Source organism: Mytilus californianus, unplaced genomic scaffold, assembly GCF_021869535.1.
Source record: "Mytilus californianus isolate M0D057914Y unplaced genomic scaffold, xbMytCali1.0.p SCAF_6, whole genome shotgun sequence".
NCBI lineage: Eukaryota > Metazoa > Mollusca > Bivalvia > Mytilida > Mytilidae > Mytilus > Mytilus californianus.
This window is the reverse complement of record NW_026262712.1, coordinates 15,223,391-15,237,694: the sequence shown is the minus strand read 5'-3', so window position 1 is coordinate 15,237,694 and position 14,304 is coordinate 15,223,391. Positions and strand designations below refer to the sequence as shown.

At 33.2% G+C, this 14,304-nt stretch overlaps 2 protein-coding genes across 2 annotated transcripts; both read right to left on the bottom strand.

Annotated features, from left to right (window-relative positions):
* Window positions 1-617: 617 nt before the first annotated feature.
* On the bottom strand, window positions 618-5,852 carry LOC127705537 (uncharacterized). The gene is made up of 4 exons (XM_052209864.1): window positions 5,820-5,852; window positions 4,268-4,761; window positions 1,793-1,909; window positions 618-773 (listed from the first exon to the last, which is right to left on the bottom strand). The coding sequence occupies exons 1-4, from the start codon at window positions 5,830-5,832 to the stop codon at window positions 618-620; spliced, it is 780 nt and encodes a 259-aa protein (XP_052065824.1). The 5' UTR covers window positions 5,833-5,852.
* A 3,328-nt stretch (window positions 5,853-9,180) lies between these two features.
* On the bottom strand, window positions 9,181-13,060 carry LOC127706880 (uncharacterized). The gene is made up of 4 exons (XM_052211614.1): window positions 13,017-13,060; window positions 12,172-12,461; window positions 10,735-10,860; window positions 9,181-9,389 (listed from the first exon to the last, which is right to left on the bottom strand). The coding sequence occupies exons 1-4, from the start codon at window positions 13,024-13,026 to the stop codon at window positions 9,237-9,239; spliced, it is 579 nt and encodes a 192-aa protein (XP_052067574.1). The 5' UTR covers window positions 13,027-13,060; the 3' UTR covers window positions 9,181-9,236.
* Between the last annotated feature and the right edge of the window lie 1,244 nt (window positions 13,061-14,304).

Here is a 14,304-nt window from a genome sequence, read left to right as displayed (position 1 = left end):
TGCAAGCAATAGGAGAATATACAAACAAAGGAACACTAACATATAAGTGGATATAACCCATTTATCTATTATACAAAGTACAAGTACATTCAAAGAAGCAAAAACTTTTTAAGGATTAAAAAACTTGATCAAGGAGTAATTTCACACATAGCTCAAAACCAGACCTGGGGAAAAACAAATGTGTAGATAAAGCAGACATTCTACAGCCAAGAAACAAGCAAATGCAGACACAAATAATTACCTTATTCCAAAACAGACTTCAAAAGCAGACAGATGAAGAACAGCTATATTGAAAAAGCACTGTTCCTTTGCATTTTGTGTTTTTAGCTGTGCACTGATTTTGTGTCATGGATGGAGGTTTTTTGCTGTGCACTGATTTTGTGTCATGGATGGAGGTTTTTTGCTGTGCACTGATTTTGTGTCAGTGATGGATATCCCTATATCATTTCTTTTCTTATTATAAAAACAAATTAAGTGCTCTGACAAAAGATATCACATATGTGATAGGGAGCTGATATTAAGGGGTCCCAAAAAATTGAGATCCATGGTCGTATTTCGCCATTTCAGGCAATATGGTGAATGACAATAATAATTACACAACATTATTTGATATTATTTTAATCCCTGTAAGTGTATCTCCAGAAATAAGCATAACATATCAAATATCCCCAGCTCAATAGTCCTAAAAGAACAGCAATACAAACTAGATTTCTGGCACTTTTGGCTTTTTGGTGAGCAATATCAAATTCCCTCTCTTCAACAGCCTTTCTAGACTGCAAAAAAAGATAATAAATGTATTAGGAATATACAAATGTGTGATTTAGTCTTATATTCCTTTCATCATGATATAGACAGATATGATGGATGTCATTAACTATGTTGTACACAATTTTATTTAATTTTCGACCAATAGCTATAGTATATACTTTTGTTAATTTTTGTCATATTTTCACTTGTTTTTTTTACGGTTTTGTTAATATCTATACAGAAAACTTGTTGATTGCAGATTTATTCGTTCACAATTTATTTAGATTCAGGCGATTTCGAGATTGCCATTTACATAGTGTATGTCGATCTTTAAAGACTGACTTACATATATCTGTGTCCACCTTCGGTTAACTAGTTTGATTGGGTTGTACCTGGGACTATAATAGTCCCAGGTTGTACACCTATACACCCGATTGTACCTGGGACTATTATACTAATAATCAAAATATAATATCATCGATCATTTATATAAAAAAGATGTGGTATAATTGCCAATGAGACAACTCTCCACAAGAGACCAAATGACACAGAAATTAACAACTATAGGTCACCGTACGGCCTTCAACAATGAGCAAAGCCCATACCGCACAGTCAGCTATAAAAGGCACCGAAATGACAATGTAAAACAATTCAAACGAGAAAACTAACGGCCTAATTTATGTACAAAAAATGAACGAAAAACAAATATGTAACACATAAACAAACGACAACCACTGAATTACAGGCTCCTGACTTGGGACAGGCACATACATACAGAATGTGGCGGGGTTAAACATGTTAGCGGGATCCCAACCCTCCCCCTAACCTGGGACAGTGGTATAACAGTACAACATAAGAACGAACTATAAAAATCAGTTGAAAGAGGCTTAACTCATCAGATGGATAAAAATACAAATACTACAAATACAAGTGGACGTGGCCGGGTGCTTGTACATCCAAACATCAAAAAGACACTAAGTACAGATCCGAGAGTATGTTTGTTATATCGTACTTTTTTTTTTAAGTAATAACTTAAATAACTTACATGTTTACTTGCTGATACAGCTAATAATCCAATGCATGGACAGAAAACAAGGGAAATTATTGCTGGAATTGTCCAATCTACTGGTGGACTAATAAATCCAGACTGGTCTGTAAATATCTGGAAAGACATTAATCTTAAATGGTAAACAAAACTGTACAACAGGTACAAGAACGCGATTCCGTCATCAGTCAGTAACAGTGGAAGTTTTGTCGATTAGTTGAATCATTGAAGATCCGTTGCCCGAAAATCAAATATTTAATGATAATTAATTGCTGACAGTCATAATAGTACTATGAGTACCCTATACTGAATTCTTGGAACAATTCTGTCTGGAGTCCCCACAGGGCCAAACAATTTTGCGTTTAGGGGTTATGATTTCAGTTATAGACTTTTAGATATTTTTTTTGAGAATTTTTCCATAAATTTCTTGTTCTGTCAATATTTACCTTTTTGTAAATCTCTTCAGATTTTAGAACCAATCGTAAATTTGACCAATAATATCAATTGTAAATAAATATTGTCCAATTATTTTCATCGGAAATAAAATGTTGTCCAATAACCTTTACAGGAAATGTCTGTGATTCCAATACTGTATGGTTTCACTTTTCAATTGTTTTATAGAAAGTTGATACATCGTTAACAAAACAAAAACTATGATATGACTTCTTTTGAGACATTGTTAACAAAGCAAACTGGCTATTATGATTTATTTTACATTTCCGTTTCTTGTGTTCCCATCTTCTCTTTTCATTATAAATAGATACTTTATTACAAGTTTGTAAGACTTAATTGATCTAATTATGAACATATCAAATACTGCTAGAAAAAACAAATGAATTGATTAAAATTCTCTTAATTCTCTTTCAAACTGAATCAAACACAAATATATTCACAATCATTATTCAGTATCATCGATCTATTCAAATTAAAGCTTTAGTCATATTAATTATATGTATAAGTGTTTACCTCATTATTAAAAATGATAAAAAAAATATTCTTCTATTCTTTTGGGTGTTAATAATTGGTATCGTTTCCTTTTCATTTGTTAAAATTTTTACCAAAATACGTGAAATAGATAAGATAACATAATAAAATATTGTCTTGTTTTCATAGTTTAAGATCATTTTGGGGTTTGGCGGTGTTTTGCGGTGTTCGTTGGTTTTCGACCCTTTAGAATTACATCCTGTAAAATCAACAAAACAGGATGTAATTCTAAAGGGTCGAAAAATGCGAATAGCACTGATCTCCCGGTAGGTCTTTTCACCGCCGAACCCCACCGCACACCAACGAACACCGCAAAACACCGCCAAACCCCAAAATGATCTTGAACTATGAAAACAAGACAATATTTTATTATGTTATCTTATCTATTTCACGTATTTTGGTAAAAATTTTAACAAATGAAAAGGAAACGATACCAATTATTAACACCCAAAAGAATAGAAGAATATTTTTTTTATCATTTTTAATATTGAAGTAAACACTTATACATATAATATGACTAAAGCTTTAATTTGAATAGATCGATGATACTGAATAATGATTGTGAATATATTTGTGTTTGATTCAGTTTGAAAGAGAATTAAGAGAATTTTAATCAATTCATTTGTCCAAGCCATGGTAAGTAAATTGCAATGTGCCAAGCAAAGTTATTTGGGTTTTTTTTCAAAGACAAGAGTGTCACTGTCCGGACATTTTTGTGCCAGAAATATAAAAAAAGAAAAACACATTTTTTATCAATTCTATCATGACATGCGAGAGAACTTAGATGGAATTGTTTGTACGTTATGAACACATATTACTCCAGAATGTATCCTTAACCAAATTTAAAAACCATAATGCATTATTGAGATATCTATAGACTTTTGGAAAAGTTCGGTCCGTTCAAAAGTAAGGGGTACACAAACATCCTCCGTTTTATAAATTGCTCTGCTTTAATTTCCATTGATATTTTTTTCTTTTTCTTTTTTGTATTTTTGCTTTTATGTGTCACTGTGTTACCGTCTCTTTGACCTATTTGGCCCCAAATCCCTTGTATTCACATTAAAAATTATTTTTTTGTTATGCTTAAAAAGAGTAGAACAGGCAATTCGAGATTTATCACAGACGCAAATATCCAATTTGTAACTCGAATAAGTAAGTTTTGATATATCATTGTTTACTTGTTTCGCCTTTTCTGGAAATAATGTTCTCGGTTCTTGTGTGGTTTTACTTATGTTATATTAAACTTTTGTCTTATTCTTTTTGTTTGGTCTGTTATATTAAAATTTTGTCTTTGGCAATTTATAATTTTACTACAACACTTCATGATATTCGTTTCTCCGTAACCAGTTTCTCCTTATGACCAAGGATGCTATATTGGAAAAGAACCTCCAGTCTCAGTTCAATAAGAACAGTGTCGTAACAGTTAATTTTCAATCTCCCTGCCAGGTTATGTCAATGCTCTCGACGTTTCTTATACATATTAATACTTACGACAGACCCATCTGATATATCAAAGCCTTCCTTCTGATGACTTGGAGGTTGATAAAAGACAGTGCAACATCGCGGAGGATTTTTCTGTCTCCTAGGAATATAGTGCTTAATCGATTCCTCATACGACGGGGGTTGTTGATTCTGAAACCTAAGGTCAGGTTGGGGATATTGCGCTGAGAATTCTGGAGTGGATGGACGAAGACGAACTGAAACTCTTTCAGTCTGAGAAGGTTGTGCAGGAGAATAGTTTTGTTCTGAAAAACTCTTAAAATTCTGATTCTTGTTCGTCAATGGACTCAGGGGAAATCTTGGACCGACCCAAGAATGTTGTGCCGATCTGGTTGGAGCATATTGGGCTGGATACCTCTGGCAATTTTGTGTTCGGTTTTGTTCCTCCAAAGAAACTCCATTGCCAAGCGTGGGAGGGTTATCTAATCCTCGACTAGGAGGGAAGAGTTCCTCAGCTTGCCGGGCAATGCCTTGGTCTGGAGTGACTATAACACAAGAAGATCGAGGCTTAACTAAATAATCAATGATCTTAAGGCCAACTTATGAACCTCCTTTTGTAAAGGCCCATGCCATATGAAAAATTCTTAACGCACGCAATTCCCCGCAAAATACAGACCCACAAACATCAATAAAGTACTTAAACAAAAACTTTTGGAGATGTAAAGTGTAGAATAAATTTAAATAAACTAAAATGGCTAGGCATGGAATAATATAAATATCAATTTAAAAGTACTACACAGTCTCTAAATAGTTTTTTTAAATGAAAAATTATCATTCTTCAATCAAGAGCATGCCGATCATTATCAGTGAAAAAGTATGAGGTTGTCTGTCATTTATAAAATAGTAATTTATATATAATATATATACCGACAATAAAAATTGAACAAATATAGTAAAGCTCTAAAATAAGAAGAAGAAATAAGTGGCTTACTAGTAACTATAAAAATTAAATATTAAAATTAAATATTATATATATATGTGTGTGTTATTCCAGTTGGAATGTAAATTAAATGAGTTGACTCATTTATTTTGTATTGATAAATTCCGACAAAGAATTTCTTAGAACTGAAGAGATTTCTTGATCTCACTGAAAGTATTTAGATATACATATGATGAAAGTTTCTATTGTTTCTAGATGTTCCTTTGGTATTGTCCACCTTTTTATAATTGATATTAAACTACTCTTCTTACGAGTTGGTTACTGATAGTTTCTGGATGTTCAATTAAAGTAACACACAGGGGAAGCTCAAATTCTCCTCTTTCAGATTGTGAATTTTACATTTTTAGAGAGAAACTTGCTACTTCTACAAACAATTAAACAGAAAGGAAAAAGAAATTACGTTGCTATTTACAAAATTGTATTTATATATATGATAAATTTCCACAATAACAAAATAAGGAAAATGACAAAGCGTTAAAAGGTTTATATAAAAATTATAGAAAAAAAGTATGGAACTTTTATCCGATTCTGATTATTGCTTAGTAAAATGGGTGGTTTTAATTAGGAGCAAAGTTTTCTAAGTAGTATTGATGAAAAAAATACCTTGATTCTTCATGAGCAATCCAAGTTTGGTTGTTAAGGACACTGCATAGATAGTGACGTTATTGGATTGTACGTGTTGATCACACAACGCGATCGCACGACTTTACAGATAGATACAACGTTATTACATATACTACAATCCTTTATTGGGCTGTTCAACTCCGTTGACAGTTTTGATTTCTCTACTATTTACACTACACTACCACACAGTCTTATCAAAGAGAAATGTTCCCCTTTAATATTTCGATAAACTTGACTGATTGTAACTACATGTATATCTGTTGCAGTCGTTATACCTTCTTTTTTTTACTGTAATAAAACTTATAAAAAGTACACTTACTGAACATGCATGGAGGTTATTAAAGCCATTATTTTGTCCTTGATAATAGTTATGTTCGTTTTGTAGGTAAAGTATACCACCAAGTAATTGATAATGGGAACTTACTGTGCCCCTCTTATGACAGAATTATTCCTTTATTGTTATGAAACACAAATTATGGTAAAACATAATAGACAATAAACAAAACGCCATTTGATAATAGCCTTCCAGCAATTCCGGCAGATATTTTATATGATATATTTTCTGGAAACTATTTAGATTATTCTAAATGAATGAATAACATGTATTCACCTGATCTGTCTAAATCGAAAATAAGTAACGACTGATTTCCTTTTTGTTAGAATTTCTGATGTTGATACTCATACAAAAAAAATATAATAAACGGGACAACTTTTCCTTTCCTATAGTTAATTGTCCATTCTTTGCCGGATCATGACACTGTTCCGTTGGTTTCTTCTTAAAGGGTGTACATTTCTCAGTTGGTTCTATATATGCATGTCTGATGTGTCATCTCAGATTTTAATGTACATATCATATACATTTCTTGAAAACTATTACATACAGATATAAACCAGTCAAAGCGTTTACTTTATTTTATCACATATTTTTTGTTACATTTTTTTCACAAAAAAAAGAGGTAAGTATTGTGAAAGTATAATTATTCCTGCATGAAAATAATAAAAATTGGTATTTCGCACCCAGCCTTTTGCGATAAAGCTTACAAGTGCAAAATTGTCCTTGTGATTGATACCCTTACTGATGTAACATATGAGACAATACTAAACATTATTTTTTTTTATCAGCAAGTTCAGTACTTTGAGCTTGCTTTCAGTAACTGCGAGCATTCTTTAAAACGGTATTACATTGTTTATTATTGTGTGTTTTTGTGATCTGTCACACCATTATTCGAGAGTAAAGCGCTTTTCTTGTACGTTCTATTATATAAAATAGGGATATGTGGTATGATTGCCAAATGAGACAAACTATCCACCAAAGTCCAACTGAAGGGGATGTAAGCAACTATAGATCACCGTTTGAGCTAAACCTAAACCGTACATGGTGCTTTAAAAGCCTTGACATGGAAACATACAAACGAGAAAAACAACGGCCTGATATATGACAAAACATCAACCGAAAAAAACAAATATGACAGACTCGTACCAACGACAACCACTAAATCAATCGATCCTGATAAGCACATAAGAAATGGTCAACTAAACTTATACATATAACTATTCACAGCAAAAGCATTACATTGAGTGATCAGGTTATCACTCCAGTACGCTGGTGGTTTTTGAACAGTGGTATTCCTAAAATTAGAATAACCCCTCTGTCTCATTTTATGATTTTTATTTCTTTCATTAATTAGGCGTGCTCATCTCAAGTACTGAAGTCGTGAGTGCATTCGATCAATAGCCAGGCCAAACCAAAGACTTCAAAAATTAGTATGTACTGTTTTCTCCGCCAAGAAAGATTATAATGTGTACGGGTAGGAATGCCATGTTCTATTGTAGACTATAAGTACGCACATTAGATCCGACTCTATTACAAAGCGTGGTATTTCATATGATATTAATATGTTATTGAGGCCCTCATGGGGGTGTCCAAGTAATCAGATAATCACACAGTTTTTGGCAATATAATCACATAATCATCAATTATTTTTTTAAACAAGATAATCAAATAATCAAAAATACAGTCTTAGATTATCAAATAATCATAAAATATTTACTCTGGTAATCAAATAATCATTATGAAAACAGCCAAGTAATCACATAATCAAAAACCCCATGAGGAGGCTCGTTATTGATATAAATAAGCAAGTATATTATTCGCCACTGGATTAATCTACTATTGTATATTTCTATATCGAAAGCTACATTTCATATAGCCTAGTGTGCAGAGTGGTCTAAGGCACAGGACACGCTGTCACATAAACATGGGTTCAATTATCGCCATGAAAGACCATAAATTTGCAGAACTTATATTGTTGGGCTTAATGCAGACGAAGTATATATGTATGTATACATATATCGTCTTCTGAATATGAGACATTAACTATCGGATAAATTGGCTAAAAACACATTATATATACTTTGTTTGAAATTTAGTCCAACAATGTAAGATTTGCAAATTAGCGGTAATTGATTTGTGGCCCTTCTTCAGCGGGATCCGAATACATTCGTCTGTTATATCCATGAAACTATGTCTGCACTGTGTCCAGCGCCCTCGATGATCATTTGTAGTCGAATGATTTATTCCTCGTCGGCTTTATCTAGGGTTAGTACCAGAAAACTCCGCAACATTCTGTATGTGCCTGAACAATTCAGGAGCCTGAAATTCAGTGGTTTGTTGTTGTTTATTATATTTGTTTTTCGTTTATTGTTTTGTACATAAATCAGGCCGTTAGTTTTCTTGTTTGAATAGTTTTACATTTGTCATACGGCGCATTTTATAGCTTTCTATGCGATATGGGTTTTGCTCATTGTTGAAGGCCGTACCGGTTGATCTATAGTTGTTTTAACGTCTACTTCTCTGATGGAGAGTTCTCTCATTGGAAATCATACCATCTCTTATTTTTATATTGTAACATAAAACAGGATGTGCGTTGGCATGCTAGTAGATGGAAAACATATAACTGATCAGCTATTTTGTGTCGTAAAAAACAATAATGCTACCATGCAGTCATATTATTGTGTTTTTTTTTTAAATTTTATATATCTAATTATACGGTAGTTATTTTTTGTCCTTCTTTCAGCTGGATTTGAATCCTTGCTTCTGTGACACCATGGCAACTCCAGTTGCAACACATACAGTATATAGCTTCACGATATTAACAGTGTAACTATACGGGAAATATTGTGTTATCAATACAGTAAAGAAGCTCATTTATAATCTGCGCACTCTCATGGTAACCTCAGGATATAGGTTCAATATAATTTAAAATAAAAAGAAGTGATCACAAACATAAATTTTATTATTTTGATAAATATTCTTAGAAATGATTCAATTTTCCTTCATTCATTTCAACTAAGATCAGTTTTTTTCAATTACGTCTTTAAAAAGACAAGTGTTTGTCAATCATACATTGCGACATTTCGAACTTGTGAGTATATTATATAGACATAGCAAAATAACCCAACAATAACACTGAAAATTATAAGTTTTTTGGCATTATCAGCTCTCGTACGTGCCGAGATGTAATCTCCTTGTTCGTGTGCCTTTTTAGCCTACAAAATAATAATAATAACATTAAATATACGAAATTAGATATTGAGTGTGCTCAGAGTTTCAAATATATCTGCCTACGCATAACTACTATAAATATGTGACAACTTTTCACTTTGGCATCTAAAGATTTATTTCCTGTTTAATTTGGGGTAAAATTTAATAAAATGGATGTTGATGGAATATTGTTTGAATAAAGAAGAAAAGAGAAGACAAAACATATGAGATGGTGAATACCTATACATCTAAATTTAAAGGTCAATAGTACACAGCCTTTAACAACGATCAAAGATCACTATTGAAGATTAATATGCAGTTAAGTAACATATCAAAAGCGATTGAGGATAGATACAAAAATGTAGGACACACGAAATAGTGATGCAAGAAATTTTTGTGTTCGTTAAAAACTTTTTTACTGCTAGAAATTTTTTCGTAATTCTGAGAGAAAAAAATGACAAAAATTGTTTATCAGGGTGGGGACAATCACCCACATGGGTCATACTTTTGAAGTGCAAAAATCAGAATTTTTGAATTTAACAAAAATATTGAAAAGCGCATTTACTTAGGGCTGGGATATAATATATTAGTATAATAGTCTCAGCTTATGGTAATGGTAGCAACTTTTGGTCAGCGATTTTTCCCGAAATGAAGAAGTTGCTAGATTGATCCCTCTGAAAATCAGCATCTTCCAAGGGATGATCAAACTCATAAACAATCCGGTATTCAGAAAAGTTGCTAACCAAAAGTTATTTCCTATTATGTAATCATTAGCACTTTGCAATATTTACCATTGAATAAAAAAACTTTGCACAGTTTAATTGTTTACCAAACGGGATATTATAACCCACGAAAGAGATAATTCTCCAACCTGTGTATAGCCCAATATGTTGTATATTTTTCTCTTTAATATACTTTGGCCTAAAAAGTGGGTTGAGGTGGGGAGGCATAGGTCCCCCACCTTCGAGAGTGCAATTGCCTTTGTCCAACTGGTTCATCTGTTTATGATAGAGATACAAGTTGGAATATCATAAAGGCACGGAATCAAAAAGACAACAATGAAAACGAAAACAGGGGCGGATCCAGGATTTAAGGTTAGAGGGGCGCAAACTTAAATTTTTTGAGGTAAAATTATCGAAATATTCTTTATTAAGCTGAGGACAACCCATGCTTTGCAAAATTAAGGGGGGCGCACGCCCGCCACACCCCCGCCTGAATCCGCCCCTGGAAAAGAAGCCTAAGAAGGGTAAAAAGTCATAATTTTAAATAGCACGATAACATATTGTTTGTTAGCTTATTTTTAAGAACTGCCGATGTCTCGATATATGATCAAAACAAACAGTAACTTACACTTCTACTTGACAATATTGCAATCAATCCGCATGGCCATGCGCAGAAGATGCATGCAATTACAGCCGGAACTGTCCAGTCTGGGGGAGGTGTTCTCTGCACACGTCCAGAATTATCTGGTAAAACCTAAAAGAGGAGACCAATTGAAACATTATTTGATGGAGGCAATAAAACATTTGAATGCAAGTAATTTAATATGTCGCGAAATTATCAGAATTATTATAAAAATTCGTTTTTATAAAACGAAAAAGAATGCTTTCAGTTTACAAATACCAAGGAAGACTAGATGTCCGCACAAAAGCCTTTCATTTGTAATAACCCTATGTATATAGACAATTAACTGTTCTGTATGAGACGGACAAATAAAAGATATATACGCAGATACCGAAAGGATAATCTATCAACTACAACGACACACTATGAATGCTTCCTAACTTAAGAAAGCTTTTTATAAAAGATACTACGAACCACCTACTATTTATTTGCAACGGGATTGACTTCCCTTTTCAATTTTTTGACAATTTTTTGTGACTTATTTAACAAATCTAAATAATCATATATATTAATGAATATGATTTTTACATAATCCTATAATATCCTATATTAAGTATTAGTATATGATTTCCGAAATGCTGAACATGATTAAGATGGACAATACTACAATATATGCTAGATTTGGTGCATTTGATTTTATTTATACTCTTATAGGCATTATAATATACTCAGGCTTTAAATGATAATATAACATAACCAATTATTGTCTAGTCTATCATACTGAAAACAGAGCTTACGACATATACTCATCTGACCCGTTAAACATGTTTGGCATTTCCTTTCACATACCCTTTTTGATTATAGCGTTGCTCATGTATACTGATGCATAAAATGCATAAAACGTAAACAGTTATCACCAATAATGCTAAACACAACAGACCTCACATACAACCAACACCGACCCCTCAAAAAAACAAAACAAACGGAGACACATAAAAAAAAGACCAAAAACAACAACGGAACAACACATTTCCTTCTGTTTATTGCACAACAGGTATGTGAAACTGAAAACTAAGAGACCTCTTAATCCTTTAAATTGTTGTTAAATATCTGTGATGTTCATTACTGTTCCTAATGTTAAATGGCTTGTGACAGGATGGATTATTTTACCTATAATTCTACACAGGAGCTTGACAAACCTTATAAAGAAGGAGATGTGGCATGATTGCCAATGAAACAAGTATCCATCATAGGATGTAAACACTTATACATGACACTGTACGACCTCCAGTGGCTGCTGCCTTCGACAGTTTAGTTTGTGGTATCTTAACATATTTTTCATTATCACTTCACGTCCAATAATTTTAGCTCCTTCCCCTTTTAAACTTACTTATCTCTCGGTGGAGACACGTTGTAAAGTTATACAGCGAATATTATACTTACAACAATACCAACTGGTTTTGGTTGATAGTATACAGCTTCAGGAGGAGGAGGATATCCTTGTTCAGGCGGAGGAGGTTGTGTGTATGGTGGTGGAGGATAGGCGGGTGGTGAAGGTTGCGAAAATCCTTGTCCAGGTGGTGCAAAACCTGTACCGGGCGGCGCAAATCCTTGTCCTGGTGGATGATAGCCACTTCCGGGAGGAGCAAATCCTGTACCGGGTGGCGCAAATCCTTGAAACGGTGGAGGATAGCCACCCATCGGCTGTCCTCGTGTACCCGTTGTTATAATTCCTGTTGAAATTCAAATGTAGTAAACGTCAGTTTAATTTAATAGCATCGACCACTCTTTTAGGTTGAAGTTTTGGCAATATATCTTTGTTGATTCATACAAGTCTATTCCAAATTTCTACGTAAAGTTTTATCAAATTGTTTAAATCAAATTAATATATTTGAGAACATTCGTGTAATTTTCTTATTTGACCATTGTAAATGAAAACCATTAATAAAGAAAGAGGACAGATTTGAGTTCAGTTTCATGTTTTTTACATTACGAAAAGTGTCATTGTTTCAATCTTTATTTAACCAAACCCTCTGATGTCCAACATTTTTTCTCGTATGCCTTCTGTATAAATATTGAAATGTGTTTAAGATGAAAGATGAAAAGCAACATTGATCAATTTAACCTCCAGTGGCAAAAACTTCATGCATATTCAGTACGATTGAATAAAAAGCAGCATACAAATTAATCAAATCAGGATTTTGAAGAAGAGGTATTAAAAATTAGTTAAATATTGAATAAAGAGATCATTAAATAATATTTCACTGGAGTATTCCATAAATATTTACCTCTATGCATCCTTCATCGGACGCAGTCGCTGGGTATTGAAGTCAAGGACGTCATACTAAAGATAGTTACGTCCAATCGGTTGTTAAGGACGTTCTCTGTCAATGCTTCTTTTTTAGGAAAATGCACCGACACATTTTGTTTGTTAAAAAATTAAATGATTAAAACCGAAATTCAATCAGCAGTGTGTACAACAGGTTACTGTTGCCACACAAGCGGTACACACGACATCCAGTAATCTTTAAAACTCACCCGTTCCTACAGAGGGTGGTAAAGGGTTATTTTCGTGCAACGTGTTTTGCCATTTTTATTTCACGTGCAGCCGTGAAAAGGGTTCGTTATTCACCGTGTTTCGTGAAAAGATCAACGTGCAAGAAATTTTTAATTGTTCGTTCATCGTGAAATGGCAATTTTATTTCGCGTTCTTCCGTGCAGATACCCCCCTTTACGCCCCTCCCTACAGAGCGTAAAAAAACGCTGTATCGTCGGGTAATTACTAGTAAGTTGAATATCAATGATTCTCTACACATACAAAACCTTAGATAAAACAACTTGCATGGAGGGGTAAATAAGTTGTGGTTATACAAAAAAAAATATTGACTTTAAAGGTGCAGTGGCGTTCATTCAGATTGTAGATTTTTAGTAACTGCAAAGATCTGCAAAGCACATGTTGAGAGAACCCTGCAAGCAAAAGAGCTCGCATAAAAACTCCTCATTCGGCAAAATTTATATGCTGCACGGCTTTTAATAAAATGTATAAATTCAAACTTGTGATACGTTATTCCTTTGACAAGAAAAAATCATGCGGTTTACCCGAGAGTACATGACACTTTTTAAAAACTGCATAAAGATGTCAAAGGAGCAGCTGTCAACATAGGTACCTGTAGGTAAGAGCTACATACCCAAGTGTACATGAAGTTCAAGGTTATCAGACTTGTTAATTTGTTTTTGTTCTGGGTTTTACATGAAATAGGCAAATTGGAACTGGAATTGATTGTCATACAATATGACATGTTTGGTGCTGAATAATCCGGTTAAACCCATCTCTCTCATGCGCAAAGCTCTCTTACATATATATAGATAATGGCTATATCTTAATCATAAATGCCTTTTACAGAATGAAGTATTGTAAATATATCTATATATAGTACTGCTAACAATTATTAGTAAAACAAATAAAATCAAACTGAATAACCGTAATACATATATTAATGTATTATTATTGCACTAAAATCTTTTAAATTAATTGAGACATCATACAAAATGGAAATAAATGTTGCAACTTATCAA